The sequence below is a fragment of the Cebus imitator genome, unplaced genomic scaffold (assembly GCF_001604975.1).
Source record: "Cebus imitator isolate Cc_AM_T3 unplaced genomic scaffold, Cebus_imitator-1.0 Scaffold142, whole genome shotgun sequence".
In the NCBI taxonomy this organism is placed as follows: domain Eukaryota; kingdom Metazoa; phylum Chordata; class Mammalia; order Primates; family Cebidae; genus Cebus; species Cebus imitator.
The window spans coordinates 583,517-602,565 of record NW_016107457.1 but is presented as its reverse complement, the minus strand read 5'-3'; the positions used below and the strand labels follow the sequence as shown (position 1 = coordinate 602,565).

The 19,049-nt window shown below is 40.8% G+C and overlaps 2 protein-coding genes across 3 annotated transcripts in view; one reads left to right on the top strand and one right to left on the bottom strand.

Annotated features, from left to right (window-relative positions):
* The window catches only part of CISD1 (CDGSH iron sulfur domain 1), an 18,677-nt gene extending 7,908 nt beyond the window's left edge, over window positions 1-10,769 (bottom strand). Inside the window, exons 1-2 of the mRNA XM_017542253.2 lie at window positions 10,529-10,769; window positions 1,927-2,132 (exon numbers count right to left, since the gene is read on the bottom strand). Of these exons, the coding sequence (XP_017397742.1) occupies window positions 1,927-2,132; window positions 10,529-10,559 (237 nt within the window). The 5' untranslated portion in view covers window positions 10,560-10,769. The remainder of the gene's footprint in view (window positions 1-1,926; window positions 2,133-10,528) is intronic.
* A 1,200-nt stretch (window positions 10,770-11,969) lies between these two features.
* IPMK (inositol polyphosphate multikinase) overlaps window positions 11,970-19,049 on the top strand; it is a 56,914-nt gene continuing 49,834 nt past the window's right edge. Inside the window, exon 1 of one of the 2 annotated variants that reach the window (XM_017542252.1) lies at window positions 11,970-12,486. In XM_017542252.1, coding sequence (XP_017397741.1) covers window positions 12,297-12,486 — 190 coding nt within the window. In that variant the 5' untranslated portion in view covers window positions 11,970-12,296. The remainder of the gene's footprint in view (window positions 12,487-19,049) is intronic. The other variant, XM_017542251.1, reaches the window with a different exon arrangement.

Here is a 19,049-nt window from a genome sequence, read left to right as displayed (position 1 = left end):
AAAAGATAAGCCAGAGGAAAAACTAGAAATAAAATGACTGGTCTCATTCCCTCTATTGAAGTCCACCTACAGGAAATGGCAGTCCCTGGCCGAACCATCTAGAAACTCTAAATTGTAAAATGAAAGAATAATCCTGGAATGTTTTGAATTATAAAGTCTAATAAAAATTTATACCACTAGTTTGTGTCCACTGGTGATTCTTCCTGAAATATTTGAGATTTTAGTTCATGAAAGCCCATATTTACTTTACTGGATTCTTTGCCCTCTGGGAAAACCCGATCAAAGCAAACTCCCTTTACTTGATCTCAAAGGCAAGCCGTAGCGTTCATTCATGTAATTATCTTATTTTCCTTTCCATTCACTGTTTCATCTACTGAAAATCTGACATAGACTTCCGGCAATTCTTTATTATTTAATTCACACTTGGACATAGCTTCTACTCTAATTACTCCATTGAAATGACACCAAAAGGGCAATTGCTTAATCTAACAGTTTAGTCTATTCATTCATGTAGTTGTCTTTGCACAGGCCAATGTTCAGTTCAAAATCTTCGAAACTTTTCCCTCTTCCACTTTGAGGCTATGATATTTTTAGTTTTATTCTAACCTCTCTGGCCCATTCCATCTCCTTAAATGGCTTTTGTCCCCTTTCCAAAAAGCAGAAAATTCCCCAAGATTTCATATTTAGCCCTTGATTTTTATCTATATCAAAGATCAGTTGCATTCCTACACTTGACTCATCAGTTTTGCTGATCTCTATCTCCAACCCTGATGTCTCACATTTCACATTGTCTGCTGTGCATTTCCATTCAACTGTCACCTCAAATTCACTCTCTGAAACAGAACTCCTTATTGCCGTCCTGGAAAATTAGCCTTTCACCTTGAAGCTTTTATTTCTGTTAACGGCATAACAGATTTTGAGTCTCCAACATGTGCAGTTTATTCAAATGCTACCAATTTTCTCATATCAATTTAACTCCCAAGTATATGACTATGCTTTTGCAGAAGATGTGGTGTAATTTTTTTTTTAATTAAATAAAAAAAAGAGAGAGATTGGGTCTTACCATGTTGCTCAGGATGGCCCTGAACTCCTGGCCTCAAGTGATCCTCCTGCCTTGGCCTCTCAAAGTGTTAGGATTACAGGCATGAGCCACTGCACCCAGCCTCATGGTGTAATTTCTTCCTTTTAGTTTCCATTTATTTAGATCACTTACACTACATGTACTATACACACCTGTGACATCTGTTTTACTCTTCAATGCTTCTCATGCATGCACATATAGTAGATATTAAATGAACTATCTAAGATCATTTACTAAAGAACTATCAAAACTCCAACTTAGAAATTCCACAATTTCTAGATGTATTACTTTATTATTTTCTAGTAACCCCGCTAGTATTTATCAACAATTCCAAATTACAAATGAATCTGCAGGAAAGGACATGTGAACAAAGGTGAAATGGATAAAGAAGACAGTCTGGTTATTTACTGCCCTCCCCCAATGAATAAATCTAAATTGAGGAGTCTCTTGAGGACGAGTGTGAGGAGTTTGTGGCTCCAGACATGGGGAACTCCTTGACAGGGTTTCAAACATAGAGTTATAACACATATATCAGGGTGCTAGCTGTGGAAATGGAGACAAAAGAGCAGAGACATGAAACATTTTGGGGAAAGAGTCAGCTGAATGCACCTACTTCTGTGTAAAAGGCTGGGGAGAAAAACTAAAGCTCACTGAAGGATCTAAGCATGTAAGATTAGGAGAGGGTTATGCCATTAACAGAAACAGCCTGGATGACAGAGCAAAACTCTGTCTCAACAATAACAAAAAAGGGATATCATAACAATATCTGGTGATACAAGTCTGACAGAATAATTTAGAAATATAACATTAAAAATGGTACCATATGAAGGAATTGCTTTCCTCACCTTTTTGGACCTCCAACAACGGCAGTACACAGCTTTATCTCCCAAATCCTCCATGTCAAAAGCATGTACTATCTTGGGGTTGTCTTTCTGGATGTGAAGGTTTATCATAGCTTTATTTCGATGATCTTTAACATAAAATCTTTTGTAAGCTAGATAACCAATTGCAGCTGTCCCAGCAGCAATGGTAACTGCTGCGATCCATTCAACTAGGGCAGGGAAGGAAAACAAATAATTATCAAAACCAAAATCTAAGCCAATAATATCACATGACTGTTCAGAAAATCCAGTTTTTGAGTATTAAGCATCCTAACAGTCCAAGGTTTTCAATGTTAACAAAATGACCAGAACACAGTGGAATAATGGTCCTTTGTTATTATGACCTTCCCTGGCCATTACTAGAGCAATTGTGTATTTTCTACTGAGTGATGACAGCTACATTAAGAAGAGGAAACTTAAAATTATCATTTTAGAGCTGGAGTAAAAAACCCTAAAGCTCAATAATCATTTAAAAAGTGTTTATAAGTAGATTTTAAATAATATGTGAACTAGCAGGTATCTATTACTCAAAAAAAAAAAGCCCTAAAACATAAAAATTCAGATCACAAATAACATGTTATGCTAACAAAAATGACTCATTATAGTTTATTTAAATAGCAAGATCCCTTAGTGATTTTTAAATGATTTAATTTACCAAAACTCACTTGCAACTATTGCAGAAAACTGTAAGAGAAATAATACTAAAAGAAACAGACAAACAAAACCAAACCACCCTAATGTTAAAAACATTCGAAGGAATGTATGTAGCAGGATTCCAGGTTTCAAAGTCCTTTTTCATTCAAAAGTCCTTTTTTAAAAATTGAAAGTGTTTTCTCATTAAAATAAAAATCAGAATGTACTAATTTCATATTTTGTAGGAAACATGATTAATATAATTATAGTTACATTTTTATTTAATAAATTCTAAATTTATTTTACTTTCCTAAAAATTCATTTTAAACTTAATGGCATTATTCTACTTTATAATAATAATAATAAAACTTTTGGACTAACAAGCCATTTAGTTACTCTCTTCAAGCAGCTTTTCAAGTCTTTAGAAACCCAAAGGCTTAACAACTACCCAAGCTCCAGGCAATGATGGAGAGAAGAAAGTTCTGCATAATCTGGTTAGCCTCAGCCTCAGAGGAGAGTTGTCTATTCTCAGCATGGAGTGGGCTGCAGGAAGAAATTGAACGGGTCAGGATAAACACACTGGACTCCTTCCCAGCACTTCCTGAGTCAGATCTTCAGTGTTTGAAATAAGCTCCCAGACTATCAAATAAAGCCCTAGAGAGATAAGTACAAAACAACAACAACAACACACACACACATTCCAAGGCCAAATAAAAACACATAATGACTAATTAGCTTTATAATTTACTTGCATTATTGAGTCAAGTTTTTTATTTTACCATACCTAATAGTACCTTATATAAAATTGGAGTTCAATCTTCTAAAACTGAATAGAAAGGATCCTTCTCAGTTTCTTGTTTCCTGGTCTTCTTTTCTAGTTTATTTAATAATTTAGACTTTATCTAAATTATTCCTGCATTTTGCTCATCTGGTAAGAGAGCATTATTTCTGCCTCTTCTGGTTTATCCTCACTTTCTAATTAATATATTCCTTGGATTATGTTTTCAACCATGGTAGTATTTTTCTTAACAAATTAATTTATACTGCTTTTCTTCCCATAACATTTCCTTTATTCCTTTCTATAATTTTCTAATAAACAAGAACATTTTATCTTTCCCAGGTCTGCATGACTGAGAAGACAATATGTCATCTGACAGCTTCAAACCTTTGGCCTCATCAGAGGATGTTTTTTTAAGTAGGTACACATTATATGTAGATTTATCTAGAATTTTAGTGCTGCTTCATGGTATTACCCTGAGGTGACTCCAAGCAGGGCTGCAACTTTGCTGTGACTTCTAACTAGATTCATGATCTTCTTTTCCAATGTTATTTACCATGGAACTTTCTTGAGAAAATATTCCCTATGCCAGGAGCTGTAGCAATCCACTTCTTAGCTAATGGAAAGCCACTTTGAATAGCTAATGTACCTATCACAAGATGGGCTAAGACACTGCTTTGCATTGTGCATGCACCATAACGTTTGCTGAACATTGTCTGTAGTACAAACTTAAAGGGGGGAAACATCCCAAAAGACTAAAATAACACAATTCCCTAAGTGCTGTCAAGTTTAATTACACCTTACTTTTTAGGTGAATTATAAGGTACTTAGTAACATATTTATTTGGATGGCACCTGCAAATTGCAAAAAGTGCTGAGAACAACTACAATTGGCTAGTATTAATTTGTTTCATGATCTAAAAAGAGAATACTATAGGATTTTCTACATGAAACTTCATTATGATAGGTAAAAACAATCTCTCCTAGTCATTAAAACATTCTTCTTCCCTGCTTTTTTCTCATATAATTTACCAACTGCACCCATAGGTGACTTTTAAAGCTTTACCTCCCTTGGACTTTGTGATGGCGGGAGAGAGGACAGAACAACTGACATGGAAAAGAGGTAACACTAAAGGCATCATGAAAGAAATGGAAACTGACTCCAGATATCCAAGTCTGGCTGTTCCATGGGGATTCAAAACACACGCTTTGTGCTCCCATCACTAGCAAGGGCAACTTACGACCTGATACAAATGTCACAGTACCATGTGTTCAGGGAAAATACCTTTGTATTTGCTCCAAGGTCTTGAGAAAACATTTTCCATTTTTTTTTCTTCCCTTCCCAAATTCTAATTCTCTAATTTCATTAGGGACAAATGCAAGAGTTCCCAGAAGTAAAAAAAAATGTTGCTATTTTAACATTTCATGACTGCGGCCAGAATCAGTCTTTTCTGGCAAAAAGCTGTGGATGTCACTGGCAACTTTAAAGGAAAAGGAATAGACAAAAATGACGAAAGGTACACAAGTCAAAAATTAGGACAAAGAAAGAAAAGACCACCTGAGAAATTAAACAAATAAAAATAGCAAAATCCAAATAATCCTTTATAACTGGGTATATGCCTATCAAGAATTGTCACAATCTCAGAAGCAACAAGCAACAATCTGAGACCCAATTCTTAAAGATATTTCCATTGGTACCTTTCAGATACTGGTTCAGACTTGGAATCTAGAAAAATCTGGATTTTTTTTTTTTTTCAGATAGAGTTTCTATTGCCCAAGGTAGGGTGCAGTGGTGCGATCCCAGCTCCATTGCAACCTCCATCTCCCGAGATCAAGCAATTCTCCTGCCTCAGCCTCCTGAGTAGCCAGGAAAATAGGTGTGCACCACCACGCCTGTCTAATTTTTTGTATTTTTATGCTTTTTTTTAGTAGAGACAGCGTTTCACCATGTTGGCCAGGCTGGTCTTGAACTCCTGACCTCAAGTGATCCACCCACCTCAGCCTCCCAAAGTGCCGGGATTATAGGCATGAACCACTGCACCTGGCCCCCGAGCATTATTTTTGCTTCTTCTGGTTCATCCTTGCTTTTCTTTTTTTTTTTTTGAGAAAGAGTCTCACTCTGTTGCCCAGTCTGGAGTGCAACGATACAATCTCAGCTCACTGCAACCTCTGCCTCCCGGGTTCAAGCAATTCTCTTGCCTCAGCCTCCTGAGTAGCTGGGATTACAGGGGCCTGCCATGCTACGTCCGGCTAATTTTTGTATTTGTAGTAGAGACGGGTTTCACCATGTTGGCCAGGCTGGTCTGGAACTCCTGACCTCAGGTGATCCACCCACCTCGGCCTCTCAAAGTTCTGGGATTACAGACATGAGCCACCATACCTGGTCCACAATTTTCTTTTCTATAGACATTTCTCAAGTTAATTTCTGTAGTTAGGTCAAACCCCAACCTACCAGACCTTGTATAATCATGTTTTATATCTATACAAACACCATAAAAGACCAAAAATGCAGAGAAAGGTAACATTTCTAAATAATCCTCCCCTTTGCATATTCTTGCATTGGCATACTATAATACAATCTTTGGCTTTCTCTCTTAAAGTTATTCAGAGAGCGAGAGAAAACATGAACTTGTCCCCAAACTCCAAAGCCTTGTTTGTAACCCAGTCTGGCTTTCTGGTTTTTTTTTACCGTGAGGATTATTTTGCTTTAACTCAGAAATCTCTCTCGGCTTCTTTTACCTTAGCCCGTTTTCTGCTCTAAACTGCCCTCTTCAGACCACCATCAACTGCCACAGAATCATAATGTTTCTCCTCTTCTATCAGGAGAGGGGGAGGGGAGCTGTTCAACCCCTTCCCTCTCTTAGATCTCTCATAGACTGGCAGGCTGTGCTTGGTAATATTTTTTTTTCTAAAGGCCTGGCATATAGGTGGTATTCAATAATGTTGGTTGAGTCTAAACAAATAATGGGCCTGGTGCGGTAGCTCACACCTATAATTCCAGCACTTTGGGAGGCGGAGGTGGCTGGATCATGAGGTCAGGAATTCGAGATTAGCCTGGCAAATATGGTGAAACCCGTTTTCTACTATAAATACAAAAATTAGCAAGGTGCGGTAGTGGGCGCCTGTGGTCCCAGCTATTTGGGAGGCTGAGGCAGGAGAATTGCTTGAACCCAGGAGGTGGAGGTTACAGTGAGCCGAGATTATGCCATTGCACTCTAGCCTGGGTGACAGAGCAGGACTCCGTGTGTGTGTGTGTGTGTGGGGGGGGGCGGGATAATGGATGACTAATTTAAATTTCTAATTCCTATATGTGATTTTTCTATCCTAACATTGGATTGCTCTTATACTAAATGACTTATCTTTACCCTCTTCTTAATCTGCTGTATCAGGATGTGCAATTTACTCCCCGATGTAACAAAACAAAACAAAACAAACAACTTCAGGCATATATAAGAAGATATGTTTAAAAAAACTTTATTATGGACCATTTCAGACACACACACAGAATACTATAATGAACTCCCATTTACCTCAACTAGCTCTAACAACCATCAATTTGGCCAATCTTGTTTCATTTATTGTTTATAACTTATAGGAGCTATCCCCTTTATTTTCAGTATGATCCTATGATCCATACATTCCTTTTCAGACAAAAACCGTTAAATAGTTACTTTAAATAACATGGTGAATTTAGTGAACCAAAATTGTATTTCCCTATGTTGAGGTTAAATGAATTAGAAAATTAGTTTCAATAAAATACACAAGAATATGAAAGAGAATAAGAATTTCTGAAATGTAACTTTGATTACATGCACTGTAATGATCAGGGTTTGGGATAGATAACAAAGTACAAGGTTAATAGACAAATTCCTATTTTGCAAGTTGAGGGTAAAGTCAAATAAAGTGATTTCGGGGGAACACAGGTTAAACAAGGTCTTTTAAATTTATTTGGTTTTGCTGGCTTCTTTTTTTTTAAAGATGAGGGTGAATTATGAGTAACTTTAGGCTGAAGAGAAGAACATCTTTATGAGGTGCTAAAGATTTACAAGCAACAGGTATCACTGAGGCAAGGATTTAAGCAAAAGAAAACAACATCTGGAGGACAGGGAGAGAGAATAGCCTAAGAGTTAACACCTTCCTTGCAAATAGAAGGGAAAGCATTATGGGTGAGAGCTTTCAATGAGTGGTGGAGTTACAAAGGAGCAGGATGATGTTCAGAAAAGTTATCTATTTGGATACGAGGAGGAATCATAAGAGACTGGACAAGTAGGCAGTGAGGGCACTTAGTACTAGAAAATGCAAAAAACTAATGGTCTTATCGACCGTACTGGTGTCAAGAGCTATCTCAATGACCAGGATCTTAAGACTATTTCAGTTCCAATCATTCATTCTCATTGCCTCTGCCTGATTCCAGTTCTAGCCTGGTCCCCGTTAAGTTTTATTTATAAATTGCATTTTATTTTTCTTCTGAAAATGAACAAGAGTTATGCATACGTACATATACACGCTTTATATTTAACATATATTTATACAGTGCTTACCATTGTCACATATCATTCTAAGCCCTTTATAATTATGAATTCATTTGAGAAGAGACATGATTATCTTCTCCCAAATTAAAAGATCTAAATTAATTTTCAATCTGCAGGAATAAATTTGGTTTAAAGATTGAGAGAAGAACCAAACTTCTGTGTGATGTAAACACTAAAAGTTAAATTCCCTAGACATTCTCTGTTCCTACCTTGCCTACGTACTACTATATTATAAGGAGGAAAGTGTTGGTGGAAGAGATTTACAAAGGCTTTGGGCCTCTCCCTACAGTATTCATAGCAACTTTAATGCTTTTTGATGAAATCAAAAACTAGTCATGGCAGAGTGTAGTGTATGTAATCCCAGCACTTTGGGAAGCCAGGGGACCAAGGAGCCTCATAACAATATTGAATACCTCCAGTTGAAGCCAATAACCTGCTTCAGTGATTTCCTATTCTTTAGACAATGGAAAATGACTGGGAAAGTTGCCTTTGAATTCCCCTATGGTTAGACTTAAAAAACAAAACAAAACAACAAATTGTCTTGTTTAAAAAACAAATCTTGCAGACTAGCCTGCAAAGAGTGGTAAGTTCTAGGGGGTTCACCTGTTTCACATTTCAATAATATGCTACCTAAACAGAGTTTAGTGTTCATGTACACAAAATGATCCCACATTTTAAACACACATTGTGGAATCTTTTGGTCCACCTCAAACATGTTCAGTCTTCCTGTAAAATTAAAAATATCAGCAGCACAAGTCACATGAACATCTCATTTAAAAAGTCTTAATCCTAAGAGAATATAGTTTTTTAAAAAACAAAAAATTACAACCTATTTTATTTTATTTATTTATTTATTTATTTATTTATTTTTTTGAGACGTAGTTTCGCTCTTGTTACCCAGGCTGGAGTGCAATGGCGTGATCTCGGCTCACCGCAACCTCCGCCTCCTGGGTTCAGGCAATTCTCCTGCCTCAGCCTCCTGAGTAGCTGGGATTACAGGCACGTGCCACCATGCCCAGCTAATTTTTTGTAGTTTTAGTGGAGACGGGGTTTCACCACGTTGACCAGGATGGTCTCGATCTCTTGACCTCGTGATCCACCCGCCTCGGCCTCCCAAAGTGCTGGGATTACAGGCGTGAGCCACCGCGCCCGGCCTAAATAACTATCTTAGATTGGGTTCCCTGGAAGTTGCATCTCAGATGGTGATTTTTTTTTTTTTTTTTTTTTTTTTTTGAGACGTAGTTTCGCTCTTGTTACCCAGGCTGGAGTGCAATGGCGTGATCTCGGCTCACCGCAACCTCCGCCTCCCGGGTTCAGGCAATTCTCCTGCCTCAGCCTCCTGAGTAGCTGGGATTACAGGCACGCGCCACCATGCCCAGCTAATGTTTTTGCATTTTTAGTAGAGACGGGGTTTCACCATGTTGACCAGGATGGTCTCGATCTCTTGACCTCGTGATCCACCCGCCTCGGCCTCCCAAAGTGCTGGGATTACAGGCTTGAGCCACCGCGCCCGGCCCATACAACCTATTTTAAATGCACGAAGCTGCCTCTATTAAAAAGTCTCAAGATGAGTATCCTTTAAAATAATTTTTGCAAATAATAATTTCTATATCATCAGTAACTTCGAAATGTCATGTCACCCTTACTCTGCTTTTGACAACAGAAGTGGAACTCTCCAATTTTTGGAAACTACCTCTCTATGAAAAAATTAGAGCTCAAGTTAGTAGGAACTTTATATTACCTGACACTACAGATGCTCAATATTTACTGAACGTATTTTTAATTAACCTCTGGGACAATCCCCACGCAAAACCTTGCAAAGTGGCGTTTCACATAGGGGCGAAGATGACACATATCGTGTGTCTGGCACACAGTATTATATTAACAATTATAACATCACCAAGAAAAGTGAAAATCCACACTAAATGGCTAGTATAAAGTCTCTTAATTTTATTAAAAAGGGACTTTCTGCGAAATACTGTTTCCAAACACTAGGTATTAGCACACGGGAAAGAAGACTCAAAGCTGAAGGTTCGACGAACGCGGTTTTCAATCCTCTATCCTGGACTACTCCCACCGAGGGCCAGATGCCAGGGGCATAATACAAAACCGGGAAAACTGAAGACCTCGGATTGGGTTTCATCCCTTAAAAAAAAAAAAAAAAATCTGCAAATCTAAGATGTGATTAGTCATGCACTGCTTCAGGATCGCGGGAAATCGACGTTGTGGTACGACGCTGACTGAAACATGAGAGGGCAAACGGGTTTGTTGTTACTGTTTTCTCTTACCTTTCCTTCTTTTCCAGGCTCTGTGACTTAAGGATACGTGTGAAAGCGTCTTATGGAGAACAAGGAAAGCTAGCGGCGCGGTCATTACGTGTTAGGTTTTGGCTACTTAGGGGAAACGTGGACTAGAGATGAGACGCCGGCGTGGTCTCAAACCATCAATCCATTCCTGACCTCGCCTCCTGTGGCTGTCCGGCCCGGAACCTGCAGCCGGGCCTAGCGCTTGCCCTTCTGCATCTCAAGGTTATAGAACCGGCGAGCGCGTAGAGCAGGGGTAAAACAACCCAGCCTCGATGCGGGCGCCTCACCAACCTCACCCTCTCCCGGGCCCCACTTCACCTCGTACGCTGGAACTGGAAGACAGACTCATGGCGCCGTCGCTTGCAAGGCGTGTGCCCTAGGTTACCGAGCACAAACGGGTTCGCGCGGCCGGCGAGAGCCAAGGTGCCAGCGGCGTACTACGGGCACCGACTCCGCGCTGCTACCGCGCAGGCGCCGCGACGGGCCGTAAGCACGTGTGTGTGAGCTCGACCCTGGTAGGTGCTGAGCATGCGTGGAGCTATGTCCTGGGCCTTAAAGAAGTCTGGACTACGGATTTTGACAGCCACAGGAGCGGGGAGGAGGAAAAGACTTAGGTAGCAACTGAGTTTGCGCAACGCCGAGGGGCGGGGCCCTGAAGCTGAGGGACAGGGTCCTGGGACTAGGGAATCCAGGCCAGATTTTACGTCTCTTTCAGGTGTGTGGGCTTCTCGGGGCAGAGACAATTATTAGTAGGACGCTTAACTTTAATCAGATACCTAAGAGTTGACCCCAGTTTTTGTTGCTCAGGGCTTGTGACGACTTACCTTCACGGCCAGGTCTAGCTTTTATATAACATGCCAATGGCGGACATACAGGAATCGATGACTGAGTCCCATTCCAGAATCTCGCGTAGCTACCGGTGTCCATCCCTTTCTTATATTTTTGATCTAGTCAGTCATCTACTCAGGACCTTGGAAACTGCGTATCTTAAAGGTCGAGTGGGAGAGAGAAAAATCTTGCTCCTCTCTTTAGAAAACGTGTTCACTTAAAGAAATTAGGATTTTTCTCTTGCTTCTACGGCCTTAAGTTAGTGTCGGATATAATTGGGGGAAAGAAAAAAACAATAAAGGTGACTGTGGATATAGTTGAAAAAAAAATTAGTGTCGGTTCCATTTTTATTTTATTTTTATTTTTTGGTAAGAGCGGTTTAGAGACAGCAATCCGGGGAGGGAGATTAACTAGAAGGGTATTTTGAAGGCACGTCTTCTAATAAGCTGCCTGGTTTTTACTTCTGTTGTTTTTGTGCGGTGTGGGAGCTGGAGGGAGGTCACTGCAGTTAGGGGTGGCCTTTAGAGCCACCCTTGGCAATGCTAGAGCCTTCCAATTCTACTACCGGACTGCTCCGCACACTTGGAAGTCCCTGGCTTCTCTGGATCGACCCTCGGGACGCGCTGAAAAGCGCGTTGAATGAATGAAGCCACAACAGCACACGTGGCTTCGAAACGCCCGTGGGTAGTGTTCAGAAGGACCAGGAGTGCGCTCGCCCCGTCCGTGTCGCGGTCGTCAGTTCCCTGACGCTCAGCGCGCCCGCCCCGCTGCTGGGGGGTCCAGTCTGACTGCCTCTGGGCATGCTCAGTAGCGGCGGCGGCGGCGGTGGCTGTGCTGGCGGCGCTGACGCTCGCGCGGCAGCCGAGAGGACTGGAGGACGGCGGGAGGGGGAGGGGGCGGGGGCGCAGGAGGTGGGGCCGCAGTTGCCGTCAGGGCCCCAGGGAGCGCGGGGCGCCGCTGCCGCTGCTCTTCGGCTCGGTTCTGTCTACTGGGCAGCGCCGGGCCGGCAGCTGGGGGGCGGAGGAGCAGGAGCCGGGAGCCGCGCTCTGCCGAGAGTTGGGCAGAGGAGCACCAGCGCCCCGCTCGGCATCATGGGCCCACTCCCCGGGCCTCAGCGGGCACCAGCCGCGGGAACCCCCGGGCCTCCTCGCGCCCGAGCCTGAGCGACCCCCGGGTTCTCCGGTGCCCCCTCCCTCGCCCTATTTTTTTTTTTAATTTTTTTCGGCTCTCGCTGCCGCTACCGCTTCGGGTCTCCGTTATGGCAACAGAGCCACCATCCCCCATCCGGCTCGAGGCTCCGGGTCCCCCAGAAATGCGGACCCCACTGGCAATCGAGGCCACCCCTGACGGCGCCCCGCAGCCGGCTGGCGGCAGACTCCGCTTCCTCAACGGCTGCGTGCCCCTCTCGCATCAGGTGGCTGGGCACATGTACGGGAAGGACAAAGTGGGTAAGTGGGGGTGGCACGGGGCTCGCCGCTCCTCTTCCGCCTCCGCGAGCCCCCTGCCAGCTGAGGCAGTCTGGCGCTCCCGGGACGGCCTGGACGCCCCCCGGGTGTGCAAACCAAATCCCCGGCCTCCTCCGCTGTCCCCCAAAGCCTTGCCACCCGTGCAGAAGGGGCTTGGAAAGTGGGACAATTCCTAGGGTGTGGGTCGTCAGCCTTGCAGCACGGGTGGCAGGGAGAGGCGTGCCTGGTCTCACCCACCCCTCAGGGAGGTTGGGTGTTGATTGGAGACGGTGTTGTTTGTGAAAAATAAGGAACTTCATTTTTACTGGACGGGGAAGTAAATTCTCCCCTGAGCGCAAGGTCTGTTTATTATAGGCGAGTAGGTATTGCAAAAGAAAAGGAATGAAATGTAGTTGATGCTAATCTAGCACTTCTCTGCTGGGTGCAGCTGCATAGCTAGAGGGGAAGAAAAACACTGGGCTTTTTGCGGGGGGAGGTGACAAGGGGAGAAAGCCTGTCGTGACTTATCCGTGATTTCTCCGTGCCCCTTGAGGAGGTTTTTCTGGTGTCTTCCTGATTTCTCTGGGAGGCGTGGTTCCAGTAGTGCAGAAATTCGGATTCCTGGTAGGAAATACACACAGATATTGTACTAGAATAATGCACAAAATGTGCAGCTATTCTTGTTAATTTTATAAGGCTATGTCATGACCACTGTAATACATTTTCTGACTTCACAAGTTTAAAGCCTATCTCAGTTTAGGAACTGTAATTTATCTGTCTTACTCGTAGTGGTTCCCTGGGCCATGATTACTTGGATAATCAGACGGATGAGTGTGTGAGTATTGTGTATCTTTGACCCGGAAGAGCCACTAGAGACAATTTAGTTTATACTGGTAAAATGATTCGGGTTTAGGCTGCTAATCCTGACATTTTTAGACGAGGTGACTAAGGCCAACCCTGGTTAAGAATGACGTGCCTAAAGTCATGTTATAATGTGTTAAGAATTGTGAAACCAAGAGTTTTTCCTTGGAGTACTGTTTTTTTCACCATATATTGTGTTTGCTGAAACAACTCAAGGCTTTCTGAAAATGGATAAATATTAATTTGAATATATGCTATTTCTCAAAGCGATATTTCCCACTACTTTTGTTTTTACCTACTTTGTTGAAAGTGAGGAGTTAATGACAATATTGTCTTTTAGATTGTGTGCCTTTCTCTCCACTAAATTGTGAATTCTCAGAGGTTAAAGAGGAAATCTGTGTATTCTCATAGCCTGGTGCACGGACTGGGACTCGTTAACACTCAGGAAATGTTGAAAAGCGAAAACTGACAGTTCTTTTAGTACACCGAGGTAAAGAAACAACATCCTCAAGGTGCTCAGCATAGACATTTCCTCTGTGTGTCAGTGTCTTGTAATGAGAGTTTTAGAGTGCCCATGGGGTTTCTGTTAATAGAGGAATGCCCATTGATTTATATTAACAAATTGTGATGGTAATATTCCTAATAATCTAGATGCCTGAAAAAGTAAATGTTTCCCTAAAGGTCCCTAGAGATTGCCTTATATGCAAAGGAGAATAGATTTTTAAAATCCCAACATAAAAACAATCTAAATGATAACTGTCACTTAAGAGTGTAACCACTGCTTATCTCAGTATGTAACAGTGATCCCATTCAGAGAATTATTGCAAATAGTGTCTAAAAAGTTAATTTGTCACCCAAATTGCCTAATTAAAGGAATAGTTTAGATCCTAGAGGTAGTAGTCCTTAATTTTATTATTGCATTCAATGTAAGATAAACTTTTTTTTTTTCAGTTTCATAAGGTTCTTTTGACTAGGGACTGTCTTTGTGTCACCATAGTACAATGGCTTGAACATAACTGTGCTAGCAACCTAATAAATATTTGTTGAATTTAATTCTCAGACAGTTGTACAATCCTGCATGTATTAAGTAAAAGGATAACTGAATGATAATCATCTTCCATATTTGTAAAATGGATAACAAGATGGTCACTAATTCAAAGTTCAACAGTTTATTATGTTTCTCCACTGTCGTAAGTCATGTACAGTTTAAAGTACATAATTTAGATCATGCTTTGGTCTGTCAATTGAAATAATTCTCAGGATAAGCTTTGTTAAGGACATTATGTTGGTATTTGTTTTGTTTTGTTTTTAAATTTGTGTTACTGTCATTAAGTAACCAGAAATACTCAATTTAAGATTATTTTACCTGTTTCCAAAAAGTACTTGTTAGTTTTGTTAGTTTAAAAATTAAACTCATGGAACTTTCTGAGCACAAAGGTGCATGAGCAGAAAAAGAAATCTAGTTATATATACTAGGTAATAAGCATATATTAGTAGTTCAGATATCAGTTATATTTTATGTTCTTCACTGAAACCATATTTCATCAAAGTACATTTAAATCTTAGTTCTAAGAATACAAACTATTTTGTTTTTTAAATTGTAAAAATTATATAGTACCTGGATCTTTTTGGAAAAAAATTCAAACAGTTTAAGTAGTACCCTTCCCCCTACGCATTCTCCCAGGGGCAATCACTGGTAACTACTTCCTGTCTATCATTTCAGGCCTTTGTTTCTGGGCACATACATAAACACATTAGCACAGTTCTGTTTTTTTATACAAATAAATCTATCAGCAACTTTTCTCATTCTGCATTATATCATGTTTTATACCTATATTTTTGTTCTTATGATATACTTTATTTCTTTCTAAAAATTGTATTCTACAATGTGGATGTATCACAATTTATTTAACTATTCCTCTAATGGTAGATTTTTAGACTTTCACCGTTTGTTTGTGGTTATAGTAATGTATTTATTAAACATTCTTGTATATTATAGCATACCTTGCACATTCTGTACCTATTTCTGTAGGAAGTTTTCACACAAAAAAGCTATCAATTTAAATTCCCAAAACTCACCAAAGTTAGCATAAAATTTTTTTTCTGCATAAAATTCTTTTAATATGTATTATTAATTTCTTTAAAAAGTCCTTAAAGTTTTAAACAAATGGTGGAATTCTGATATTTATTTCTTGATCCTATTTAGGATGTAGATATGGGGTAGTCTATAGGGAAAATAAGGATTTAAACTGATAATTGTTGTAGGGGAGAAAGGCCTACAATTATCTTGACTTAGTAGTCTATTGCGTGTGTGTGTGTGTGTGTGAGATGGAGTCTCACACTGTCACCCGGGCAAGATTGCAGTGGCGCAGTCTCAGCTCACTGCAGCCTTCTCCTCCTGGGTTCATGTGATTCTCCAGCCTCAGCCTCCCGAGTAGCTGGGATTATAGGCTCCCACCACACCCAGCTTATTTTTTGTATTTTTAGAGACAGGGTTTCACCATGTTGGCCAGGCTGGTTTCAGACTCATGACCGCATGATTTGCCTGCTTCCACCTCCCAAAGTGTTGGGGTTACAGGTGTGAGCCACTGCACCCGGCCAGTAGTCTATTTTTATTAGATATCCTCTGAACCTAATTGACCTAAAATAATTTCAAGTCTACAGAAAAGTTACAAGAACAATCGAAATTAACATTTTGCCAAATTTGTTTTATTATCTCTCAATGCAAATACTTTTTTCTTAACTATTTGCAAGTAGGTTGTATACATCATGCCACTTTACATGTTAATAATTCAGTGTGTCTTCCTTTTTTTCTTTTTTTTTTTAAGACAGAGTCTTGTTCTGTCGCCAGGTGCCAGGCTGGAGTGCAGTGGTGCGATCTCGGCTCACTGCAACCTCTGCCCCCTGGGTTCAAGCAATTCTCCTGCCTCAGCCTCCCAAGTAGCTGGGCCTGCAAGGTGCACGTCACCACATTCAGCTAATTTTTGTATTTTTTAAATAGAGACAGGGTTTCACCATGTTGACCAGGATGGTCTCGATCTCCTGACCTCGTGATCGACCCGCCTCAGCCTCCCAAAGTGCTGGGATTACAAGCATGAGCCACTGTGCCTGGCTAGTGTGTCTTCCTTAAGAACGAAGGTATTCTCTTCTGTAGCCATAGCACATTGATCAACTATGGGAAATTTAACAGGGATATAATACTTTAATCTATAGTTATATTCTCACTTTGTCAACTGTTACAATACTATAATGTCTTTTATCACATTTGTTTTTCTCAGTATAGGATCCAGTCCAGAATCATTTATTGCAATTAGTTGTTATGTCTTTTACTGTTCTTTCATTTGTATCATATCCTCAGCTTTTCCCTGTCTTTTATGACATTGTCATTTTGAAGAGTCCAGGCCAGTTATTTTATGAAATGTTCTTTAATTTGGGTTTCTGATAGTTCCTTATGATGGGATTCAGGTGATACATTTCCAGCTGGAACATTATGTAAGTGGAGGCCAACAATATCTGCCCTTTAGTAGTCGATTGATTCTGGTTGTCTGATTCAAGTGTGGTCTGGCTTCTTCAGTATATAGTTTTTTGTTTGTTTGTTTGTTGAGACAGGCTCCTGCTCTGTCACCCAGGCTGGAGTGCAGTGGCATGATATAGTTCATTCACTTCAGCCTCAAAATTCAGGGCTCAAGCAATCCTCCTGCTTCAGCCTCCCAAGTTGCCTGGAGTATAGGTGCACACCACTAGGCCAGGCTAATTTTTTTTTTTTTTTTTTTTGAAGTGGAGTGTTGCTCTGTTGCCCAGGCTGGAGTACAGTGGCACAGTCTTGGCTCACTGCAACTTTCCTCTGCCAGGTTCAAGTGATTCTCCTGCTTCAGCCTCCTAAATAGCTGGGATTACAGGAGTGTGCCACCACTCCTGGCTAATTTTTTGTATTTTTGGTAGTGATGGGGTTTTGCCATGTTGGCCAGCCTGGTCTTGAGCTCCTGGCCTCAGGTGATCCACCTGCCTCTGCCTCCCAAAGTGCTGGGATTACAGGCTTGAGCCCCCACTGGGCCCGGCTAATTTTTAGATTTTTTGTAGAGATGGGGTCTGGCTTTGTTGCCCAGGCTGGTCTTCAACTACTGGCTTCAAGTGATTCTTCTGCTTCAGCCTCCCAAAGTGCTGGAATTACAGGCATGAGCCACCATGCCTGTCTTCAGTATGTAGTTAGTATTTTCTATTGTACAATTAATAAGCTATATTTGAGGAGACACTTTACAGTCATGCAGCTATCTGAATTCTCAACTTCATCCCTAGATTTGGCATCTGTTGATTATTGCCTGAGCTGTCTTTATTCTGGTAGTTACAAAATTGTGATTTTTTTTTTTTCCAATGCCTTCACTCCCTCTGCTTTAACAGCTAGCATTCCAGGAAATAGCTCTCCCTTTACTCCTAAGTATTTATGTCCTTATTCATAATCAGTTTGCATCATGGATTCCTATTTGATAACATGTATCATAACCCATTGTGGAACTTATTTACTGGGCTTTAATCACATCTCAATATTTTTTAAAAAGGAACTTAATTATTTTGTTGCTCAAATTGTCCCAAATTTGACCATTGAGAGCACTTCCTTTCTGTCACAACAGGTTTTTTTTAGAATTATCTCATAACTTTCCTTCTCCAGTCCTAGAATCAACCATTTTTTCTCTGAGGAGCCCTGGTTTCTTTTTAGTGTAAAATGGTGTTTAGAAACCAAAATCTGGGCTATTAGGTATTGTCATAGCTGTTGCGAGTATCATTTGCTCCAGGCCTTTTCAATGAACGTGATTTTTAAATTATGTATAAATATTTTAGAAATTATAATTTCATATTCAAGTTTCATTTAAATCCCAGAGCTCTTCCTTTTCCTTGATTCTAAATTTGTATTTCCCTTTTTCTATAGTGAGAATCCTGGCTCCCAGTGATATTAATATGTTTATTCTTTTGCTCAGTCCTATAATTTTCAGAATTTCTATACCCACACTACTTCAGGAAACAAACCTAGAATAAAGAATTTAGGATGAGAATTTCTTATACTGAGGGTATGTTGTTGAAAACTGTGTTCAAAAGTTACTTGGGGCTGGGGACGGTGGCTCGTCATGCCTGTAATCCCAGCACTTTGGGAGGTCAAGGCAGGAGGATCATTTGAGGCCAGGAGATCGAGACCAGCCTGGCTAACATGGTGAAACCCTGTCTCTACAAAAAATGCAAAAATTAGGTAGATGTGTTGGTGGCGCCTGTAGTCCCAGCTACTCAGGAGGCTGAGGCAGGAGAATCACTTGAACCTGGGAGTGGAGGTTGCAGTGAACTGAGATTGTGCCACAGCACTCCAGCCTGGGCTACAGAATGAGACTTTTAAAAATTTTTTTGGTTGTTATTTCTTTTTCTCCTTTTTTGCAGCAGTCGTATTCATTTGAAATATGGTTGGGATCATTTGTTTCTGTTTAAATTCATATCTCTGACTCCTCAAATTTTGTTTACTTAATTATATGTTTGAAAGCTTATAACATTAACACGCTTCCGAAAAACAAAACTTTACAGAAGGCCGGGCGCGGTGGCTCACGCCTGTAATCCCAGAACTTTGGGAGGCCGAGGCGGGTGGATCACGAGGTCAAGAGATCGAGACCATCCTGGTCAACATGGTGAAACCCCGTCTCTACTAAAACTACAAAAAATTAGCTGGG